The sequence below is a fragment of the Salmo salar genome, chromosome 14 (genome assembly GCF_965601325.2).
Source record: "Salmo salar chromosome 14, fSalSal1, whole genome shotgun sequence".
Lineage (NCBI taxonomy): Eukaryota > Metazoa > Chordata > Actinopteri > Salmoniformes > Salmonidae > Salmo > Salmo salar.
This window is the reverse complement of record NC_138304.1, coordinates 18,061,801-18,086,778: the sequence shown is the minus strand read 5'-3', so window position 1 is coordinate 18,086,778 and position 24,978 is coordinate 18,061,801. Positions and strand designations below refer to the sequence as shown.

At 41.8% G+C, this 24,978-nt stretch overlaps 1 protein-coding gene across 2 annotated transcripts; it reads right to left on the bottom strand.

Moving 5' to 3' along the window:
* Positions 1 to 88: 88 nt before the first annotated feature.
* On the bottom strand, positions 89 to 19,735 carry LOC106568872 (carbonic anhydrase-related protein). 2 transcript variants are annotated; one of them, XM_045694001.2, is made up of 10 exons: positions 19,279 to 19,735; positions 15,758 to 15,949; positions 15,333 to 15,457; positions 12,265 to 12,360; positions 10,668 to 10,730; positions 10,131 to 10,179; positions 9,920 to 10,032; positions 5,888 to 6,078; positions 2,326 to 2,441; positions 89 to 2,237 (listed from the first exon to the last, which is right to left on the bottom strand). In XM_045694001.2, the coding sequence occupies exons 1-8, from the start codon at positions 19,349 to 19,351 to the stop codon at positions 5,944 to 5,946; spliced, it is 846 nt and encodes a 281-aa protein (XP_045549957.1). In that variant the 5' UTR covers positions 19,352 to 19,735; the 3' UTR covers positions 89 to 2,237; positions 2,326 to 2,441; positions 5,888 to 5,943. The 2 variants fall into 2 exon arrangements, with proteins under 2 accessions (XP_045549957.1, XP_082816940.1); XM_082960814.1 differs by lacking the exon at positions 2,326 to 2,441.
* Positions 19,736 to 24,978: the final 5,243 nt, after the last annotated feature.

Here is a 24,978-nt window from a genome sequence, read left to right as displayed (position 1 = left end):
CCCATATTAAATGGTAGTGATCCTTTTCAGTGGTGTAATGGTAAATTGAACTGGTGAGATAGTTGAAATAACACCAGGGACAAATGTATTACTACTGACAGTTTGACCTTTATTGTTAAGTTACAGTAAGAGTAATCTTTATCAGCATCATCATCATCATCACATTAGTCAGTACAAGAACTGCAGAACCTTAAAATGTCTAAAAACATCACAACAAAATTCTTCATTGTTTAATTTTCATAGCCTATAACTCTGTGCTGTACTGTGTTGTCTATAGCCCTTAAAAGGTCATTTACATTTGATGGATGTCTCCTTTGTTTTTACAAGAAAGGGCACACTGTGGTCTAATTGTCTATTGTCATGCTTCCTATTGCTAGATAAGCAGATATCGAAAAGCCCAAAAACACTGCGTTTAATACTGCGAGGACAGGAGCCAGAAGCTGACGGAAATATCTCAACAAATATCAGCCTGAGACATCTGAGATTATACGGCATTAAACCTGACCTAAGGTCATTAAACCTGACCATGTATATTATACAGAACTACATACATTTCTGCCTTTCTGCTTGCTATTCTGAGAGACAGTGCGGTTTCAACAGCATCTTTTTTTTAGTCATTTTATACATTTATTTTCCATATTTTGAAAATCCCTAGGAACAGGTGTTAGTTGATTCACATTTTTCTACTTATTACACAAACTGCAACCTGCATGACAGTACAGTACAAGTACATGCCCCAAGCGACATATGCATACCTGTATGAAACCTAAACAAATCCTATCACAAGGACTAAATTCCACCAACAACCCCACTATCACACCAGTAAGAATGCATGCCCAATCCAGCGCTTCCATCTAGTATACTACTGTTAGTGTGGATATTGGATCAGAGCCAATCATGTATCTCCTTCCAGAGCATGGATGTACCAGCCAACAGCAAATGGCTATGTTCCAGGTCACAGGTGAAGCCAGCTGGTTGGTCTGTCAGCGCTGCCTTCATCAACAGAGTAAAATCGTGCCTTTGTGAGCTCCCTCCAAGTCCAATAGCTATAAATTGTAACACCAGATAATGTGACTTAACCACAGAAATGTGGACCATTATACTGGTAGTTACAGGTGTGGCTCTACAAAACGTTGGCATTTTTTAGCTAACCTGGTATTGGCGACAATGTGTATGCCGTCATCTTATTTTTACAAATCTTCTCTCATTAAATCGAGACAGGCTTCTGTCATCCTGGCATGCGGCCCTTTGGGGTGGACCCCCCTGTCTCAATCAATGAGAGAAGATTTTAAAAAGACAAGATGGTGGTGTACACATTGTTGGATTACTTCATGGACCAAACATTTATTTATTTTAACAGAGCATTTTATCGATTCACATGGACCCCCTGACACTGGACACAGCCATTTTATGAAATGCCTGTTTCCACAATTCGAGGACGAAGATAGTATCGCAAATACCAGGTTAATTGAAAAATCTCCAGCAACATTTTGTACAGCCACTTCTGTAACTACCAATACAGTGGTCCAAATCTGGTGTTACAATCTGTAGCTACCAGTCCAGGGGATTCAATGTAACAACTTCCAGCGATCCAGCCAATTCAACAAGGCCGTTCTCCCTCTCCCCTCCTTTCTCTCGTTTCACTCTCTTTCTCAGTATGAAAATAAAAAAAGGGGAATATTTTGCAGATGTTGGAACATTCCAGCAGTCATGTCGCTGCTACGACTGGGTTTGGACACAGAGGTAGGGGGTAGACGAGCAAAGTGTTATTTTATAAGTCCTATGTTTTGGGTTAGAGTTGTTTGACATTGTGCAATATTCATATTTTCCACTCTTAAATCCACAAACTATTATCCTGTTTTCTGTGTATGCGCTATGATGGTTACAGAGCTAGAAATGACGTTTTCAGGCACACTTTATGTCACATAATCCTTATGAATCCTTATACCTGTTACGCGGAGTGGAACCCATTAGCAGACTCAGACGAAGAGACTGGGATGAAATAACCAAGGTATTTATTGAAACACAGGGGGGAGATGGAGTGCAGGTCATGGGAAGCTCGGGCGGGTTGCTGTAAACCAGGTGCGGATGTGGAGGCTGGAGCGAGAGGGGTTGAGACAGGGTAAGCAGGTCCGGAGGGGATTCCAATGGGGTAGTAGAGTGGGGAATCCAGGACAGAGTAGCAGGATGACGAGACGTCGGACTGGAGACAGGGACCAGGGTCGGAGCAGGCGGAACTGTAGCGGAGAGGAAAACAGTGTCAGGCAAGGAAAACAGGCACAACAGGATCTGAATAGTAACAAACGGCTAGAAACGTAGACTGACTGAGCAGAGATTACGATCTGGCAGCGTGGAAGTGGCAGGGCTGAGTATTTGTAGAGGTCTTGATTATGGAACAGGTTGCAGCTGTTGGGGATCTGCTCTGACTCCAGCACACTTGTCTCCGCCCACACAATCACACACACACACACACACACCGAGAGAGAGAGGAAGAGGGAGAGAGTACTGGGGGAGTGGCGGCAGGTCAAGGAGACACAGGATGAGCAGTAGAGGGCGTTGCAGGAGCAGATGTGACAATACCAGAGTACCAACTGGGTCAATAACATTTTGAATCTGTTGATAAAAACAACATTGCAGCAGGTAGCCTAGCCGTTAAGAGCGTTGGGCCAGTACCGAGCCGACTAGGTGGGGAAAAAACTGTTGATGTGCCCTTGTGCAAGGCACTTAACCCTAGTCACTCTGGATAAGAGTACCTGCTAAATGACTCAAATGTAAATGTTAGCAAAGACAAACATAAAAGATATGGGAACGGTTATTGTTTTTTCTTAAAGGCACAGAGGAATATCATGGACATTAAATATCACTTATCAGAAGATAAAATCTCTCCCTATGTATTTTGTTAGTGTATTTGTATTATATTTGTTGTGGCCCATTGGGCGCGTGTATAGTTTGGTATGCTGTGCAGTTGTTTTGAGTTAAATAGGAAAAAATGAAATAAATGGTCTATACAAAAAATTTAAATAAAATCACTTATGCATTTTATTTGATGTAATTGTAACAAGCTAAGTTAGTGCATGCAATTATGCAGTACTGTCAAACTTTTTGTATTTCCATGGTAAACAGTATTGACAATTGGCAGACCCATTTAACTACCTGCATTTACAAATGTGCTACATTGTAATTACATGCATTATTACCTTATGATGAACAAGTAATGGTTTGGTAATGTAATTTAATTTAAGGTATTGCTGAATTGTGCAATTTGAGTCAACAGTCAGGTCCCCTTCAGAACCCCCTTTCTCTATCCTTCCTTCTTCCTCCTCTATTCCTCCTTTTCCTGGCCCCTCTCAGGTATGGTCAGGTAATATCCCTTACCAAAGAGACAATACTCCACTATCTCTCCCGCATTTCTCTCTGTAGCTACACTGTTTCCCAGTGGTGTAAAGTACTTAAGTATGAATACAATAAAGTACTACTTAAATAGTTTTTGGGAAGTATCTGTACTTCACTATTTATATTTTGTATAACTTTTACTCCAAAACATTCCTAAAGAAAATATATTTTGTACTTTTTTACTCCCTTACATTTTCCCTGGCACCCAAAAGTTTTTTTCTTTAAATCAGGCCAGACCGCAATATGGTGCAATTCACACACATATATCAATATAACACGTTGTCATCCCTACTGCCTCTGATCTGGCGGACTCACTAAACACAAATACTGTGTTTGTCATTTATGTCTGAGTGTTGGAGTGTGCCCCGGTCTGTCCGTAAATGAACAAAAACAAGAAAATTGTGCTATCTGGTTTGCTTAATATAAGGAATTTGAGTTTTCCATTTACTTTCACTTTTACTCAAGTATGATAAGACTACTTTTTCCACCACTGTAGTTAAGTACATTTCAAACCAGATTCTTTTAGACTTTTACTCAGGTAGTATTTTACTATGTGACTTTTTTACTTGAATCATTTTCTATTACCGTATCTTTTACTCAACTATTATACAACCATTTCCATACAGTTTGTTATACTTAGCCAGTAGCTACTAAAACATCTGTCAAACGACCAAACAAGTGTCCCTTGGCTCTCTGATACAGTCATGTTTTTCTCTTACACTATTTGCGTAATGCAGTAGAGTCCAAGCCACACTTTGTCCCTGTGCCCTCGGTTGAGCACATCCAAATCCATCCACTCAAAATGAGTAATTTTCCAGTTGTTTCCCAGGTGTTCCCAATGCGAGCTCTAAAATAGATATCCCTCCACTCCACACACACACACACACACACACACACACACACACACACACACACACACACACACACACACACACACACACACACACACACACACACACACACACACACACACACACACACACACACACACACACACACACACACACACACACACACACACAACACCACAGCTAGTGCTAGATTAGTAGAAGAACTAGGTTAGCTCATTATTACTATAGCTCTGACACTGCTCCTGTGTTTAGTGGTGCCATTATTATTTTACCTCTGGGAAATGCCTGGCCTATTTCCGTTAAACTATGACTTCCAGGGCATGACAATATCACCCCGATTTCATTTGAAACATGGTTATTTTTGTTGTTGTGGTATAAATGACTTCCCATCAGGTTTGAACCTGGTTTGAGGTTATGAAGAGCGATGGTATCTAGTAGTCACACAGATGTCATAAAACACTTTTGAAAATATCTATACATATATAAAGTACACTCTATATACACAAAAGTATGTAGACACCCCTTCAAATGAGTGGATTTGGCTATTTCAGCCACACATGTTGCTGACAGGTGTATACAATTGAGCACACGGCCATGCAATCTCCATAGACAAACACTTGCAGTAGAATGGCTTTACTGAAGAGCTTAGTGACTTTCAACGTGACACTGTTATAGGATGCCGGCTTACTAACAAGTCATTTTATCAAATTGCTGCCTTGCTAGAGCTGCCCCGGTCAACTGTAAGTGCTGTTATTGTGAAGTGGAAACATCTAGCAGCAACAACAGCTCAGCCACAAAGTGGTAGGCCACAAAAGCTCAGAGAATGGGCCCGGCGAGTGCTGAAGCGCGTAGCGCATAAAAACCGTCTGCCCTCGGTTGCAACACTCATTACCGAGTTCCAAACTGCATCTAGAAGCAATGTCAGCACAATAACTTTTCATTGGGAGCTTCAAAAAATGGGTTTCCATGGCCAAGCAGCCGCACACAAGCCTAAGCTCACCATGCGCAATGCCAAGCATCAACTGGAGTGGAGTAAAGCTCTGGAGCAGTGGAAATGCTGCAACAGACAAAATCTGGGTTTGGCAGATGTCAAGAGAATGCTACCTGCCCCAATGCATAGTGCCAACTGTAAAGTTTGGTGTAAGAGGAATAATGGTCTGGGGTTGTTTGTCATGGTATGGGCTAGGCCCCTTAGTTCCAGTGAAGTGAAATCTCTACAGCATATAATGACATTCTAGACGATTCTGTGCTTCCAACTTTGTGGCAACAGTTTGGGGAAGGCCCTTTCCTGTTTCAGCATAACAATGCCCCAGTGCACAAAGCGAGGTCCATACAGAAATAGTTTGTCGTGGAAAAACTTGACTGGTCTGCACAGAACTCTGATCTCAACTCCATCGAATACCTTTGGAAAAATTCGAACGCCGACAGTGCCCGACCTCACTAATGCTCTTGTGGCTGAATGGAAGCAAGTCCCCACAGCAATGTTCCAACATCTAGTGGAAAGCCTTCCCAGAATAGCAGCAAAGGGGAGACCAACGCCATGATTTTGGAATGAGATGTTCGACAAGCAGGTGTCCACATACTTTTGGTCATGTAGTGTATTTAAAAACCATGTACTTGGTATTTACATGGTTGACATTTACCTGTTAAGCGTGGAGCTAAAGATCCCCCGTGGAGGATAGACGGGGGAAGGGGGGTGTCACTGGAAGGCAGCCCGGATGGTCCTGTCGCTGAGGGGCTGAGAGGGGCGGAAGTTGTCTCCCAACATCCCGTCGTTCCCCTCAGGTAGATCAGCACCTTTCAGATGGGACCTGAGCCTCCTGAACTCCTCTATCTGGGAGAGATGATGAAAATGATGGTGAAGGGAAAGAGTGGTGATGGATTAATTAAGATAAGTATTCCGTCTAGTTTCGATCAATGTTCTGTCTAGCTGCACTGCGGCTGCCCTCTGCTCCAGCCTTTACAAACCTAATGTGGATAAAAGCATAAGACATATGTCCATCTTGTGTGGACTAATAAAGTACAGTGCATTCAGAAAGTATTCAGACCCCTTCACTTTTTTCACTTTACAGCCTTATTCTAAAATTGATTAAATTGTTTTTATCCGTCATCAAACTACACACAATACCCATAATGACAAAGCATAAACAGATTTGATTTTGTTGTGAATTTATAAAAAATGTAATAAAAAGGAAATATGACATTTACATTCGTATTCAGACCCTTTACTTTGTTGAAGAACCTTTGGCAGCGATTACAGCCTCGAGTCTTGTTGGGTATGACGCTACAAGCTTGGCACACCTGTATTTGGGGAGTTTCTTCCATTCTTCTCTGCAGATCCTCTCAAGCTCTGTTAGGTTGGATGGAGAGCATCACTGCACAGATATTTTGAGGTCTGTCCAGAGATGTTAGATCGGTTGAAGTCCAGTCTCTGGCTGGGCCACTCAAGAGACTTGTCCCAAAGCCACTCCTGCGTTGTCTTGGCTGTGTGCTTAGGGTCATTGTCCTGTTGGAAGGTGAACCTTGGCCACAGTCTTGAGGTCCTGAGGACTCTGGAGCAGGTTTTCATCAAGGATCTCTCTGTACTTTGCTCCGTTCATATTTTCCTCGATCCTGACTAGTCTCCCAGTCCCTGCCGCTGAAAAACATCCCCACAGCATGATGCTGCCACCACCATGCTTCACCGTAGGGATGGTGCCAGGTTTCCTCCAGATGTGACACTTGGCATTCAGGCCAAAGAGTTCAATCTTGATTTCATCAAACCCGAGAATCTTGTTTCTCATGGTCTGAGTGTGTTTAGGGTGCCTTTTGGCAAACTCCAAGCGGGCTGTCATGTGCCTTTTACTGAGCAGTGGCTTCTGTCTGGCCACTCTGCCATAAAAGCCTGATTGGTGGATTGCTGCAGAGATAGTTGTCCTTATGGAAGGTTCTCCCATCTCCACAGATGAACTCTGGAGCTCTGTCAGAGTGACCATCGGGTTCTTGGTTACCTTCCTGACCAAGGCCCTTCTCCCCCAATTGCTCAGTTTGGCCGGGCGGTCAGCTCTAGGAAGCGTCTTGGTGGTTCCAAACTACTTCCATTTAAGAATGTTGGAGGCCACTGTGTTCTTGGGGACCTTCATTGCTGCAGAAATGTTTTGGTACCCTTCCCCAGATCTGTGCCTCGACACAATCATGTCTCGGAGATCTGTGGATGATTCCTTCAACCTTATGGCTTGGCTTTTGCTCTGACATGCACTGTCAACTGTGGGACCTTACATAGACAGGTGTGTGCCTTTCCAAATCATGTCCAATAAATTGAATTGACCACAGGTGGACTCCAATCAAGTTGTAGAAACATCTCAAGGATGATCAATGGAAACAGGACGCACCTGAGCTCAATTTCGAGTCTCTTAGCAAATGGTCTGAATACTTATGAAAATAATGTATTTCTGTTTTTGTATAAATTTGCTAAACATTTCTATAAACCTGTTTTCACTTTGTCATTATGGGGTATTGTGTGTAGATTGACGAGGGGAAAAAATAGTTTAATCGATTTTAGAGTAAGACTATATCGTAACAAATTGTGGAAAAAGTCAAGGGGTCTGAAAGCTTTCCTAATGCACTGTATATCTTATATCTGATCTTATTTAGTATTTTCAGTGTTCTGTACATGTTGGCATTCTACTGTATGCTTAGGCTAAGAGCTCATTTCTTCCTGTCCTGGTCTATTTTACAGACCTCTTTCCAGCTGAGTCTGGTCTTGTGTGTGTAGCAGTAAAATGACAGACATTCTCCGTTAAGATTTTCATTGGGTACTGGACTGGACACCTAGCCCTAAGCTAATAGTTATCTGGTTGGATGGTCAGTCAGACTTCGCAAATGCAGGAGGATAGTGTTTGCCCGAAACAAACAAGACAGATGGATTCAGTAATACAGGATTTTATGAGGCACAGCCAACTAAGCCTTGACAACAGCAGAGTTTCATACATTAACAGAGCCATTAACAACCATTATCAGATTAATCAATCAATACTGATGACTCATTTACTATCAATAAAATGCACTGAAAGGTGTTTTATTTGTTCTGGCTTCCTTCGATGGTACACATAAGGAACATGTAGTACTTTTCATAGTGCTTTTAGTCAATAGTCAACCATTATAAAACAATGCTACAGCTGGGAGATGGGAAAATCTATATAGAATATTCCATTGAACAATGATCTACCATCACAGCACAGGTTTAAAGGTGTTCCTAAACAGGCTGCATATTGGGTAACTGCCCTCCAGAGTTTATATAACACTGAATTATAGGATCTCTATGAGCTGTCCTGTGTTATTTACTGTATGTGAATAATTGGTCGCTCAATACGTATGAACAATTCATTAATCACTCTGTTTTTTAGCTTTTTGATATTTCAATTCATGCCTTTGCTCTCCACCATAACCTTTCCGTCCTCTCAAAGGGAGGTGTCTGGCCTTTACATGAAAGGCTTGCTCAGAATCAAAGCCTCTGTAGAAAGTGTGCTGACTTGGAGGACAAACTGTATTGTGCAACGCTGTTGAATCAGAGGTTGGGACCTTGCTTCATAAATATGGGCGTATAAGTGCCAAATCAATCACAACACTGTATCTTACCTTCTAGCAGAACACACACTTCAATGCAGGCAGCTAGAGCAACCTCAAGATCTATAGAAGTAGAGCTGGTTTGAATAACATTTGGTATAAAAGCAATATGGCCACTTGGAGGGCTAGCAAGTGCCATCACCATTAACATGTGAAGGGATAAAACCTAGGAGTAGGACCTGGGGCAAGGGTCTAGAAGCCAACATTAATCCATTCTTTATTATTTGCCCCTGCTGGTCATCTATGAATGTTTGAAGGTCTTGAAAAATGATCTGGCCTTAATGGCCACATGTACTCTAAAAGCATCACCCAGTACAGCCAGAAAAGGTCTGGTTTCTCTCTAGGTTTCTCACTAGGTTCCTGGTCAAAAAAAACATAGACTAGCATATGCTGGTGACTAGTGCTGGTTTTGCTGGTGACCAGCTTATTCTGGTATGCTGTGATGCTGGCAACCAGCATACCATCATAAGTACCAGCATATGCTGGTCACCAACAAAACAAGCATCAAAGTGCTTAAAGGTGCACTATGACGAAATCGCTCCGCCATTTCCTGGTTGCTCTAATTCTAATAGTTTCCCTAATTTCTGTTCATGTGACAAAACTAGCAAGAATCATTCTACCATCTACTGTGAAATATATTTTTCATAACCAAAAATGTTGTATTTTCAGCTGTTTGAGGCTGGTATACAAAACCGAAAGTAAAAGACGCAAAAAACGAAACTTAAGGATGGCAGACATACAAATAGCGCCCACATAGAACAGATCTACCGCTTCTTACTTCCTTTCAATGAGAATGACAGATCAAAAACACACATTTCAATGTGGATTTTAGGTTACCCAAAAAGTTACATATTGCAGGTTTAATTATTTAAGACAATACATTACATATATCATAAATGAAGGCCTAGTTTTTCCCTAATACAGTGGCCACGTCAGGACTGGAAGTCACATTATGAACTTTTAGGATGGGTATCTGTAAAGCACTTTGTGAAAACTGCTGATGTAAAATGGGCTTTATAAAATACATTTGATTGATTAATTGAGCTAGACCATTGTGTCAGATGGCCTACCTGTAACTGTGAGATGGTGAGTGGGTAACGGTACAGGATCCAGGTCACACTCTCACTACATGGAGGGGTGGTCAGGGAGCCCTCATACACCCAGTAGTCTCTCAGGAGAGGGTCTGGAGGGAGTAACAAGCACATGCCATGTCTTCATCTAATACTGTGTCACACCATACACACAAGCAGGAATCATACACAATTAGAATGACGGACTCACCAGGAAGTAGTGTGTTGGGATTGAAGCACGGTATGATCTTGGTCTTCCCCTGTAAAGATAGGTCAACACACTAAAATATTTGTTGACCTGCTTCATTTGTAATGCACTGTTTATTTAGCCACCATGTTTGTCATGACTGTATTATTGCAGATCGTCTGTACTACTGGAGCTCCTTCGTCACATTCTGCATCAACACTTCACCTGTCTAATCTGAAATGTTTCAGATGGTTTCAAGTCAATCTGGAGCATTGATTGCATCAGGTTTAATTCAACAACAACAAAAATCAACAAATGAATCAATTGCTGCACGCTCCAATCGTTGCACCTCTACTGATTTTCTGTTAAATGCCTAGTTTGATTGTCTATGTACTGTAGGTCTTCCTTGATCTCTCAGTTAAGCATTGGGTATCTACCCCCTTAGGTCATATTAGTAATTTCTCATAACCTCTGCCCTCTCATCACCATGACAACTCATAACCATGACATCATCACCACAACAATATGACTTGGTCAACAATGTGGATGCCAAGATCTTACCTTGTATTGTAGGTCCTGCAGCACTTCTGTTATGGCCTTCAACCCCAGATGCTCCTTCCCTATCTGAAGGAAACAATGTCAATAGCATCAAGTCAAAAAGAGGTCATGAAAGATGGTCCTAACAGATCAACGTAACGTTATGATGCTAACACATCTTAACATGGGGCTGTTGATGTGTTTGGAGCATCCTGAAAGGATGTGAAAATGGTGAAAAAGTACTCAATTGTCATACTTGAGTAAAAGTAAAGATACCTTAATAGAAAATGACTCAACTAAAAGTGAAAGTCACCCAGTAAAATACTACTTCCGTAAAAGTCTAAAAGTATCTGGCTTTAAATATACTTGTCAAAAGTCAAACTCAATGCTAAAATATATTTAAGTATCAAAAGTAAATGCAATAAATACTTTCAAATTCCTTATATTAAAGGGATACTTTGAGATTTGGGCAAGTAGGCCCGTAATCTAGTTCCCCAGAGTCAGATGAACTTGTGGCTATCATTTTTATATCTCTGTGTCCTGTATGAAGGAAGGTAGAGTTAGTTTCACGAGCCAATACTAACTAACATTAGCACAATGACTGGAAGTCTATGGGTATCTGCTAGCTTCCAGTCATTGCGCTAACGCTAGTTAGCAATTGGGCTAGCGCTAGTTAGCAATTTCCTTCAAATTGCTCGCAGACATATAAAAATGGTATTCACGAGTTAATCTGACTCTGGGGGAAGTAAAGGGCTTCATTGCCAAAATCCTGAAGTATCCCTTTAAACAAACCAGACTGCACAATTGTATTTATTATTTTATTTACGGATACACTCCAACACATAGACATCATTCACAACCGAAGCATTTGTGTTTTGTAAGTCCGCCTGATCAGAGGCAGTAGGGATGACAAAGTGTTCTCTTGATAAGTGTATGAATTAAACAATTTTCCTGTCCTGCTAAGCATTCAAAGTGTAACAAGGACTTTTGGGTGTCAGAGAAACGTATGGGAGTAAAAAGTACATATTTTCTTAACCTCTACGGGATCGGTGTATTATCTTTTACCAGATCTAATGTGTTATATTCTCCTACACTAATTTCACATTTCCACAAACTTCAAAGTGTTTCCTTTCAAATGGTATCAAGAATATGCATATCCTTGCCTCAGGACCTACAGACAGTTAGATTTGGGTATGTCATTTTAGGCGAAAATGGGGAAAAAAGGGTCAGATCCTTTTAAGGAATGAAGTGGAGTAAAAGTATAAGTGGTCAAAAATAATAGTAAAGTAAAGTACAGATACCCCCCCAAAATACTTAAGTTGTACTTCAAAAATATTTTGACTTAGTTACTTTACACCACTAAGTGTTGGTCCATTCATACATTCAGTCATTGCCTCAAGCCAGTTCATATCAGTCAAATGTTATCATGGTTATTTCAATGTGGTGGTTTTTCTCAGTACAATAAGAAAAGTATATTTAGTGTCAAAGCTTTAGTGTCAAAGCTGATATGAATGTGATACAAATTACAGTAATAATAAACCAAGTGCCTAACAAAACCATACAGAGCATGAGAAGAGGGGATTCTCATATGACTATAGACTGAGACCAAAGCAATCAATACCTGCACAAACAGAGCGATGATGAGAACTCCGTTGTTCTTACCCAGGGCTTCCTCCACACTGTTGAACAGGGTTGTGTTCCAGTGGATCAGATGGAGCTGGGGGGGAAGCACATGTATTGTATTGTACCATATTATAGTGAAGCTGATCACAAAAAAGATTGACCACATACAGTATGATATTCAGGTAAAGAAAGAAAGAGAAAGAAAATGAAAGAAAGAAAGTAAATGAAAGAATGATGGGCAGAGGGATGATGCAGAAGACAGGGCCGAGACAGAGCAGGTGTAAGGGACATACGGGCACTCTACAGTTTGAAATAGAGCACAAAACACCTTTGATAGAGAAGGAAGCTTATAAAGCCAAACCACCAGTCGCATAGCTTCTTCAGGCCCTTTCAAACGCGTCAATGGCCTGAGTGATGTGTAAATATATGAAACAAAGTAATGAGCTTTAAAAGTCCTGACCCGAAGTAACCTGTTTTTATGTGAACATAACAAGTCCCTCTTTCTCAAGGCCATCAGACTGTTAAATAGCCATCACTAGCACAGAGAGGCTGCTGCCTACACACAGACTGGAATCATTGGCCACTTTAATAAATGGAACACGAGTCACCTTAATAATGTCACTTTAATAATGTTTCCATATCTTGCGTTACTCATCTCATATGTACAGTTGAAGTCGGAAGTTTACATACACCTTAGCCAAATACATTTAAAATCAGTTTTTCACAATTCCTGACATTTAATCCACGTAAAAATTCCCTGTCTTAGGTCAGTTAGGATCACCACTTGATTTTAAGAACGTGAAATATCAGAATAATAGTAGAGAGAATTATTATTATTTATTTCAGATTTTATTTCTCACATCACATTCCCATTGGGTCAGAAGTTTACATACACTCAATTAGTATTTGTTAGCATTTCCTTTAAATTGTTTAACTTGGGTCAAATGTTTCAGGTAGCCTTCCACAAGCTTCCCACAATAAGTTGGGTGAATTTTGGCCCATTGCTCCTGACAGAGCTGGTGTAACAGAGTTAGGTTTGTAGGCCTCCTTGCTCACATACGCTTTTTCAGTTCTGCCCACAAATTTTCTATGGGATTGAGGTCAGGGCTTTGTGATGGCCACTCCAATACCTTGACTTTGTTGTCCTTAAGCCATTTTGCCACAACTTTGAAAGTGTGTTTGGGGTCATTGTCCATTTGGAAGACCTATTTGCGACCAAGCTTTTACTTCCTGACTGATGTCTTGAGATGTTGCTTCAATATATCCACATCATTTTCATTCCTCGTGATGCCATGTATTTTTGAAGCGCACCAGTCCCACCTGCAGCAAAGCACCCCCACAACATGATGCTGCCACCCTCATGCTTCACGGTTGGGATGGTGTTCAATGGCTTGCAAGCCTCCTCCTTTTCCCTCCAAACATAACGATGGTCATTATGGCCAAACAGTTCTATTTTTGTTTCATCAGACCAGTGGACATTTCTCCAAAAAGTACAATCTTTGTCCCCATGTGCACTTGCAAACCGTCGTCTGGCTTTTTTATGGCGTTTTTGGAGCAGTGGCTTCTTCCTTGCTGAGCGGTCTTTCAGGTTATGTCGATATAGGACTTGTTTTACTGTGGATATAGATACTTTTGTACCTGTTTCCTCCAGCATCTTCACAATGTCCTTTGCTGTTGTTCTGGGATTGATTTGCACTTTTCGCACCAAAGTACATTCATCTCAAGGAGACAGAACACGTCTCCTTCCTGAGTGGTATGACGGCTGTGTGGTCCCATGGTGTATATACTTGCGTACTATTGTTTGTACAGATGAACGTGGTACATTCAGGCATTTGGAAATTGTTCCCAAGGATGAATCAGACTTTTTCTGAGGTCTTGGCTGATTTCTTTTGATTTTCCCATTATGTCAAGCAAAGAGGCACTGAGTTTGAAGGTAGGCCTTGAAATACATCCACAGGTACAACTGTCAATTGACTCAAATGATGTCAATTAGCCTATCAGAAGCTTCTAATGCCATGACATCATTTTCTGGAATTTTCCAAACTGTTTAAAAGGCACAGTCAACTCAGTGTATGTAAACTTCTGACCCATTGGAATTGCAATACAGTGAATTATTGTCCTGGCCAGTATAAGGGTTAATTGTTATTGTAGTTTGGTCAGGACGTGGCAGAGGGTATTTGTTTTATGTGGTTCGGGGTGGTGTTTTGGTAAAAGGGTGTTTGATTTAGTATTTCCGGGTTTTGGTTTATGGTCTATGTTTATGTATTTCTATGTGTAGTCTAGTAAGTGTGTTTCTATGTAGAGTTAATTGGGGTGGACTTCCAATTGAAGGCAGCTGTGTGGTGTTGCCTTTGATTGGAAGTCCTATATTTGTTGGGTGTGTTTGTCTGTGTGTTTGTGGGAGATTGTTCTGTGTTTAGCCTTGTGCCTTGCCAGACTGTCTGTATATCGTTCGTTCACTTGTTTTGTTATTTTGGTGTTCATTTTGGGAAGTTAATAAACCTCAAGATGAACTTACACATACCTGCTGCGTTTTGGTCCTCCATTACCGACGACAACCGTGACAATTATAAGTGAAATAATCTGTCTGTAAACAATTGTTGGAAAAATTACTTACGTCATGCACAAAGTAGATGTCCTAACCGACTTGCCAAAACTATAGTTTGGTAACAAGACATTTGTGGAGTGGTTGAAAAACGAGTTTTAATGACTCCAACCTAAGTGCATGTAAACTTCCGACTTCAACTGTATATACTGCATTCCATACTTTTCTACTGTATCTTATTCTATGTCGCTCTGACATTGCTCGTCCATATATTTCTGTATTCTTAATTCCATTCCTTAGATTTGTGTGTATATGTTGTGAAATTGTTAGATATTACTTGTTAGATATTACTGCACTGTCAGAACTAGAAACACAAGCATTTCGCTACACCCGCAATAATATCTGCTAAACACGTGTATATGACCAATACAATTTGATTTGTAACTGTGGCCTCCAACTTAGATAAACATGGTCAGGGCCTTGACGCGGACAGTGTGTGTGTGTTTGGCCGAGACCCATACCTCCATGGGGAAGGCCTTAAAGTTGACGGTGTGTTCTGAGCCCCTCTGGTTCTCTTTGCCCCAGTGGAAGCGCACCTCATGCAGCTCGTACTCATGATCAATTTGCAACGGTCCACCAGTTACCACTGCAGACAGGAAACCCAGAGCATCATGGGAGAGCAGACACAGGAAATCCAGACCACATCAGATGATCTTGCGTTTTGAACGTAGGCTTGAATTCTGATTCAACTCTGAAGTGTATGTGTATCTCCCTTGCAGCACACAGTCATTGACTCAACTTTCAGGGGTCACGGCTAATGTAAGATCATTGACAAAGTGCATTCAAGATCATTACTATAGTGGAGGGTTGACAAATTCTACCCATGAATTGTTTTTATGTGTACCATGGTAATGTTAAATTAACGTTTTGGATGTGTGTTCTGCACCTGATTTGGACCTCAGCATGATGCGTACGGTGTGTCCATCGTTGATGACCTCACAGTCCCGACACACAACGTAATTGGGTGTTAGCCCCACGTCCAGAAGCAAGGGGTCATAATGCGCCTCCCGGGAGTTCAGGTTGATGGGTGACTGGTACTCCCCATTGGCATCAGGGAACAGCAAACCCCACTCGACACCTGAAAATACACACAACTTAGACTTACACTCAACGTCACTGACGCTTGCGTAAAGTCACAACCTCTGGGCTCTGGCATGCACTGAGATCTCCATGCACTGAGATCTCCATGCACTGAGATCTCCATGCAGAGGCCTCCATGCAGTGCGTGGTGAAGTCACAAAGTGGTGACGGAGTACGTCTAGTGGAGTGTAAATCCAGCCTTCGAATACACAAGCAGCATAAACAAAGTGTATAAGTGAGGACGCACTAATGTGTGCACATGCACACACACACAGAGACACACGCATGCACACGCACACCACACACATTGGAGTTAAAGAGTTCACCAATCCCTCAGTGTCACTGCGCTGAGCAGTTGGGGAGTCGGTACCAAGAATAACTGTCACCAGAGGGATACAAGGACGCTCTAGTTCGTGTTTCTTCCCACCTCTCACACTCTCATACCTCTCATATCTCCCTTTTCCCCCCTCTATTTTTTACACACTGTTATTCCCACATCTCTCCATTCTGTGTGTAAATGGTTTGTGAAAAAAAATCCTCGTTATCATATTCTCACATCTTTTCACACTCTGTAAGAGCACTCTTTTAGCTAGCTGTCTTAGGTCTCTGGTCTTTCCATACCATGCCCTGAATTATTTCATCGTTATTTCATATCACTGTACTGTACGTGCAGAGAGAGTGCAAAACGCAATTAATGTAATCAGATTTGAGATCAAATCTGTCAGGGACACACCCTTCTTGCAAACTATTACAGACTACAAAGGGAAGCACAGCTGCAAGCTGCCCAGTGACACGAGCCTACCAGACGAGCTAAATCACGTCTATGCCCTCTTCGAGGCAAGCAACACTAAGGCATGCATGAGAGCATCAGCTGTTCCGGACGACTGTGTGTTCACGCTCTCCGTAACCGACGTGAGTAAGACCTTTAAACAGGTCAACATATAAGAGGCTGCGGGGCCAGACAGATTACCAGGACGTGTGCTCCGGGCATGTGCTGACCAACTGGAAAGTGTCTTCACTGACATTTTCAACATGTCCCTGATTGAGTCTGTAATACCAACATGTTTCAAGCAGACCACCATAGTCCATGTGCCCAAGAACACAAAGGCAACCTGCCTAAATGACTGCAGACTCGTAGCACTCACGTCCGTGGCCATGAAGTGCTTTGAAAGGTTGGTAATGGATCACATCAACACCATTATCCCAGAAACCCTAGACCCACTCCAATTTGCATACCGCCCAAACAGATCCACAGATGATGCAATCTCTATTGCACTCCACACTGCCCTTTCCCACCTGGACAAAAGGAACACTTATGTGAGAATGCTATTCATTGACTACAGCTCAGCGTTCAACACCATAGTACCCTCAAAGCTCATCACTAAGCTAAGGATCCTGGGACTAAACACCTCCCTCTGCAACTGGATCCTGGACTTCCTGACGGGCCACCCCCAGGTGGTGAGGGTAGGTAGCAACACATCTGCCACGCTGATCCTCAACACTGGAGCTTCCCAGGGGTGCGTGCTCAGTCCCCTCCTGTACTCCCTGTTCACCCACGACTGCATGGCCAGGCACGACTCCAACACCATCATTAAGTTTGCAGACGACACAACAGTGGTAGGCCTGATCACCAACAACGACGAGACAGCCTATAGGGAGGAGGTCAGAGACCTGGCTGGGTGGTGCCAGAATAACAGCCCAACCCTCAACGTAACCAAGAATAAGGAGATGATTGTGGACTACAGGAAAAGGAGGACCGAGCACACCCCCATTCTCATCGACAGGGCTGTAGTGGAGCAGGTTGAGAGCTTCAAGTTCCTTGGTGTCCACATCAACAAACTAGCATGGTCCAAACACGCCAAGACAGTCATGAAGAGGGCACGACAAAGCCTATTCCCCCTCAGGAAACTAAAAAGATTTGGCATGGGTCCTGAGATCCTCAAAAGGTTCTACAGCTGCAACATCGAGAGCATCCTGACTGGTTGCATCACTGCCTGGTACGGCAATTGCTCGTCCTCTGACCGCAAGGCACTACAAAGGATAGTGCTTACGGCCCAGTACATCACTGGTGCTAAGCTGCCTGCCATCCAGGACCTCTACACCAGGCAGTGTCAGAAGAAGGCCCTAAAAACTGTCAAAGACTCCATCCACCCCAGTCATAGACTGTTCTCTCTACTACCACATGGCAAGCGGTACCGGAGTGCCAAGTCTAGGACAAAAAGGCTTCTCAACAGTTTTTACCCCCAAGCCATTTTATAGCCTCGCTACTGTATATAGACTGTCTTTTTTTACTGTTGTTTGTATTTCTTTACCTAACTATTTTTCACCCAATAATTCCTTTTTTGCACTATTGGTTAGAGCCTGTAAGTAAGCGTTTCACTTTAAGGTCTACACCTGTTGTATTCGGCGTGACAAATAAACTTTGATTTGATTTGATTCTACAGTGTCTCTCCCTCTAGTCCCATGATGGGGGACATAAACGGGATCAAAGCTCTCCCTTCATACATCACTGACCCAATCTAAATAGAGACCCACTCTGAAGTGTCTGACTTCCTACACACGTACTTAGCCTTGTAATTAAGATGATGAAACCATGGCTTTGAATCGCAGAGGGAGCACATAGCACAAAAACATGCTTTCTGAAGCAAAGCCAGGAGTTAGTAAATGAAGCGGCTAATGTGTTACCGCTACAGACAAGTCCCCTCTCCTCCTTCAGCGTATGGATGACTTTATCCCCTACCAACAAGATAAAGAAATGTTTTCTCAAGTCAACACCAATAACAATATGACTATTACAGTCACTAAAAGGTCAGCTCTTGACTTAGATGTTACAATCTCTCATGTTCTTTTCCCAGTTACTGGAAACCTTGACTATTACCCTTAGAGCCCAGAGGCAAATTTGAGACACACAAAGCGCACAATGGAGCCCTGGACAGGAGCTGGTAAAGCTCAAAACCATGAAAGCCTGGTAGCTAGACCAATACTCTCTTAGAATACCAAATCATTGGTGTGACTCCAGAATCTCAAGTTCAGTTCGAGACAGCTAATTTGCATGATCAAGTTACCCCAATAAGGAGTGCATTGATCAAATGACCCTACCTTCTTTAAGTTCTTTACCTACTGTATGAGAGAGAGAGAAATAGAGAGAAGAGAAAAAGAGAGAGACATTTCTCTTTATATCTGTGAAGAGAGTACTGTATTCCCATATCAATGCATGTGTTTGGTGCCAAAAATGGGGAAGAACATGTTATTTTTCTGAGCTCTGTTTTATGTGAGAAAAAGAGTGAAAGGAAACAAAGTGTATACTAAAACCTCCAAATCTCTTACCTTCTTGATATCCCCAGTCCAATTCATCCTTCCCAGGGTAGTAGTCTGACTCCTCAATCACACTGTCTGCCATGGCTGTGGCAGTATGGAACAAGTCTTCTCACTTAACACACTTGCTTTGATTTGAAGTCAAAGTCACACTCTGGCTTTTGTTCTTATCTGTCTTCTTTTTGTTTTCTTCCTTCCTTCCTTCCTTCCTTTCTTTGTGTGGTAGGGAGGGTTTTCTGTCAGATGCCAGTGACTTTGAGAGCCTGTGTTCAGTGAGGTGCAGCAGTACGGGCTGGTACAGCGGTTAAGCTCCAAATACTGATGAAGAGGGTGCTCAGTCCATCAAATAGGAGAGAGTGAGTGTACCAAAAGAACTCTCTCTCTGCGTGTGTGTGTGTGTGTGTGTGTGTGTGAATCCAGGCTGCAGTGTAGACTCTTCCACTGTAGGTCAGTGCAAGCAGCTAAGAGTTTCACAACTCTCTCTAAGCACCAGCAGCCCACAGGGTCCCCACCCCCACACATACAGAGTAAGTTTGGATTGGATGAGTCAAGTGCCTGTGCAAATCTCATTTGGAGCACCTTTTAAACAGTACAGCATTTCACAATGGTGTACATTTGGGGGGGGGGGGGGGGGGGGTTATATTTCTGCCTGGGGTGAGGGGTGAAGGGTGAAGGAAACAGGGAGTGGTAGTGATAACACTACTCCCCAGGAGAGGCAGGAGAGGCGGAGAGCTTTTCAGGGGGGGTTACTGTTAGGAACAGATATTATGATCCTGATGTTTTTGAGGTGAAGAAAGTGCCAGTCAGCATTTCATTATTAGACTGTGATCTAGTTTTCCAGATTTGTCTTACCTCTGAGAAATTACGGGTTCATTTTTTGCATAATTGAAAAAAAGAGAACAGATTAACAATATCATTGGAAAATATAAGGTTTATGTAATATTGGTGTCAAATATTTAATGTGAACCTTCCTTTGGAATTTGAAAGTTCTTTACTGGCTAGGTATTTGGTTTTTTTCTATCAGCAAATAGTAAACCAATAATGTATTTCTCAATAGATACAAAGTACATTGTCATTCTCAATAGAGCTTACAGAGTAGAACTGACCAGTACTGTTCTGGCATGATATAATATATCCCGCTGTGTCTTATTCCTGTCCCAAAGTGTACAATTTGTCCAAAGGGTTTAAGACTGATTAATTGCTTTATATTCTGTAAAAGGAAACCACCTTGACCCTCATTTCTCATTTCCTAAATTGAATACATTGCATAACCCACTCTGTCAGAATATTCATAATGAGGTCATTTTGATCCCAGAGGACCAGATATGATGCTAAAACAATTGGGTTTTAAATAGCATGACTTTTAGCATAATAACCCTGTTCAGCAGCAAATAAATCATGAACATAGTTGACACTGGTCTACTTTTCTTTCTTTTCTAATTTGGACTTTTTCATAAAGTTTTATATTATTGCATATTTTTCTCATATTCTTTGTTGATTTATTAGAACCATTTTTCCACTCAGGCTTAAGTCTACATTTTCTTTAGTCATTATTGGTAATTCATATATACTCACTATGTCTATTAGTATTATAGTATAGTATTATTATAGCTAAGTATTCTGTTAGATTTCCATTATTGCTGCAGGTATTTCTTATTTTTCTCCAGCCGGCAGAATATGCCAGGTCCGACTCTCAACTCCTGTCCAAGGCTCCTATTTCAATTTGGATCACAAATCAATAACGACACTGCCCTCTAGTGGGCACTAAAGGATCTTGCAGAACACTTATCTTGCTGAGTATGATTGACTATAAATGATGAGTGCCACCAGTGGTTAGATTTTTGACCTAACACTACACAGCTGATTCAAATTATCAAAGCTTGATGCTTTGATTCAGCTGTGTTGTGTTAGGGCAAAAACCAAAACGTGTACCCCTTGGGGTCCCGAGGCCCGAGTTTGGGAAAACCTGAGTTATATTCTTTAGAAAAAATGTGTAACTCTTTTGTATCTCTTTGTTTGTAATGTTGTATGAAATTAGTTCAATCATTTGGTCATTTTAGTTTGTTACAGTAAATATTATAATATACACACACTCAGTGTTTCATTAGGCCAATGTTTTCTATGCCTCTGTTCGCTGATTATAACTTGTGACGCAAAGAGTGGCTAAAATATGGTTATGACGTTTCATGGGACAATAAGTTCTGTCCTGGAAATAGTTGTTTTTGGAAATGGACTCCTTCACTTGGTGCTTCCTCTCATGCTGGTTCCACATGAAGGCCCGTAGGGACTGACCCAGATCAGCGATTTCTGGTGGCCTAGGCTCCGTGCCTGGCCCTGCCCCGTTCCTGGTGCCACCATCATTCTCCTTTTCTCCCTCTGGATTCCCATACTCTTCTTCATCCTCACGGAACTTCTGCTCCGGCTGTTCTCCTGATTCCGCCGACCCCGTCAGCGTGCTCCTGGTGCTAACCTTCTTCTCATTCTTAGGTGACCCCCCTGCTGGCCTGGGACCACTGCTGCCACCAATTGTAGAAAAGTAGAATGTTGAGGGCCTGGGGAGATGTCAGGGAAGCGCAGGACAACAGAGTTCTTAGTGTCATGGAAATTCCACACATGGGACACTCAAAGTCAATCTGAAATGAATCATAGTTTATTAACAGTAAACTGGAGAGGTTCCAACAAACCTGACGCACCATTGTGAACGTCTGTCATGAGCTCCTCCCGGGGCAGTCCCGTTAGATCCCATATATACAGACAACTTATATTTGCATGATTAAGCTTATTCATTCATAAGTAATTCATCATTAACATTTGCTTCACCCAATACTGGGTCACGCATGTGACAGACCAACACCTCACGAGGCGTCTTCTCTCTAAGCTGAGACCTTGAAACTGAGATATCTTTCAATCTCAAAACAAGGGTCTGGGCGTACTGCCAAATTGCCTATACTGATAGTGAGGGTTCGTTCAATCAGTCACTTGCATGAAAATGGTTATCAGAAAAGCACAAACATAGAACACAGAAATTGGTAAAAAGAAAAGCTACAACATAACATTTTCCATCACATTAGTTTTACATGTATATTTTTTGCCACCAAGTGAAGGAGTCCATCTCCAATAACAACTATTTACAGTGAAAATCTCCACCCAAAAAAAGATAATTATTTCAAAGGTCACTCAGTATATACAACTCTAGCTCAAAACAGCCATTGTTGGGACAGCCCCTTCCTCCTCAAGGTCTGCAACAGACTTCTTAAATATCAGAGTATGACTGCCTTTCCCTCCTCAGGACTATACCAAGTCTCACACAAATAGGGGAGGATTTCACTTTACCTAGAAAAAAGGTAAGTTCAACACAATTAGTTGCACATAAATAATATACCGCATGACTAACCAACATTCAGGTAAGTATAGCCAACATTTCCCGTCTGTAATAATTATGAAAAACCCATTCGTTGGCATTAATGATGAAAACAGGTAGACTATTCCTGTGTAAATGTGATGACGTTTACACAGAAAGTGCTGACACCACTGCACTTGACCGGCAACCGTCTGTTCACTTGCCGCGTTCAAAACAACTGAGAACTCTGAAAAATACAAGGTCAAATCATGACATCAGTGATCTTCAGGTCGGAGCTATAGAAAGAGGTCCCGAGTTGGAATTCTGAGTTGGATGACAGTTCAAATTGATTTTCCAAGTCGGAGCTCGTATTTTTCTGAGTTCCCAGTTGTTTTGAACACAGCAACTATTCGCAGTGGAGGCTACCCAGAAGTGTAAGCACAGGTGTTCGTTATACTGAAATACTTTGGCTATAAACTTTAACAAAACAGGGAACTAGTCACAGTGCGAAGTAGGCGCAAATCCGCTTCATCACACTCCCATAGTGGGTCTCGAACGTAGGCCACCAGCACCGATTACAAATGCCCTAACCACTGTCCCATTAACAGGGGTGGACTGGAACAATAATTCGGCCCTAGCATTTTATCCACACCATCCCACATCACTGCACGCACCACCAACTCACCCCCAGCCATACACACACACATCCTGACCCTACCCACCCTACTTATAACATGCAATAGTGCTGACACAACATTGTCAGTACAGCATTTCTCAACCAGTTCTATACTAGTGACTGGCGAAACATGGTCCTCCTTTTAACCAGCTGTTTTAAACAAATACAATACGTAAAAACACCACTGGAGATACAACTCACCACTATAATGGTGCTTCTACTCTAGTCATTTTGTTTGCCGACCTGTTGTGCTGTCTATCTGTCTCAGCATCTTCTCTGCAGTCACTCTGTGCTTCTTCTTGTTCTGTCTGCGTTATAAACACCAAGATAACTACTTAGGCTATATTGCAAATGAATGCCTGTCATATGTGTTCCCCTGAATCAACACTTAGCCTAAGTGTTAATTACTTTTACAGGGCTGCAGGCTAACAGTTTCCCGTGGTGGCAGCAGCCTGTGATTTGGTCAGATCCAAATCATGAGTAATGATCTTGGAAAGTATTTCATAGCGCTTTATTAAAAAGTGTAATAAATATACTACCGAGGTATTCAATAAATGCATTGTTTCATCTAACACGTCCAAGCATGTGTTAACGGGTAACCTAATCCAGGGATTGTCTTGAATATTGGGTTGACAATTAGACTACAGTTGCTATATTTTACTGTCAAAATAGGGCTCCAGATTTTTTGGGGGAGGGTTCAATAGCGATAAACTGCATACATCTTTATGTGCACTAACTAATATCGTAGGCTAATTAATTTGGGGTTCCACACCTGAGGAAGTGGAAACTCAAAAAGCATTATCTAGATCGCTAACAATACATATAATACCCACTGCTAGTAGCCATGTATTCATCCAACAGTAAATGTAATGTCCTAAAAAAACGTTGCAGTTTTATGCTACTTCCCATGACACCTAATAGGCCTTTGCTCTTTCGCATGATTCGCCTACAGAAAGCTGAGACTCACCTCTCTTCGACAAGGACAAGGGGAAGAAGCTTCCAAAGCTGTGTTTTTCCTGCAGTTGCATTTTGAAATGTTATATGATCAGATTTTGAAATGTTATATGATCAGGAGAGTGGCTCACTCATCACAGTAACAGGCCTCAGCGAGGGCACATTAACAACGGCAGGGAAGACACTTTAATTACAGGAATTATGAGGATAATGCACTTTACTGTTTGACCAAATCATTGGAAGTTTTGAGTGAGATGACAACGTAGAATGTGCTCTTTCTAAGTTTATAGGCACTTTCTTTTACAATCCATGATCTTGGCTGTCTAACTGATGACAGAGTATGAATGTGAGTTCGCATGACCTTAGCTCAGCCAATCAGAAAACCTGGCCACTATATTAACATATATTTTTCATTGTTTTATTTTTTTAGTTTATAAACAAAAAATGGTGTCAATTTCGACCACCCCACCCAAAAAATAAAATGGTACAGCCAATCTGGCAATTCAGGCAAATGCCAGATGGCCAATCCACCCTGCCCATTAAAGCCGTACACATTCATAGGTTTGGTTTGCTCCTACCAGAACTCGGCTAGGCAAAGTGAACGCCTGTGTTTGCGTACTCCCTTAAAATATACAAATACCTTCGTTTGAAAAACATTGACAATATTATCAAATTTCAAATCAAATGTATTTATATAGCCCTTCTTACATCAGCTGATATCTCAAAGTGCTGTACAGAAACC

What these genes read in the sequence shown, in the direction of transcription:
- LOC106568872 (XM_045694001.2), bottom strand. Translation starts at nt 19,351, where the DNA reads ATGGCAGACAGTGTGATTGAGGAGTCAGACTACTACCCTGGGAAGGAT. An exon ending in TTAAGGCCTTCCCCATGGAG is followed by an intron (nt 12,361 to 15,332) that starts GTATGGGTCTCG and finishes CTTCCCCCCCAG; the next exon opens with CTCCATCTGATCCACTGGAA. An exon ending in TGCAGGACCTACAATACAAG is followed by an intron (nt 10,180 to 10,667) that starts GTAAGATCTTGG and finishes CTATCTTTACAG; the next exon opens with GGGAAGACCAAGATCATACC.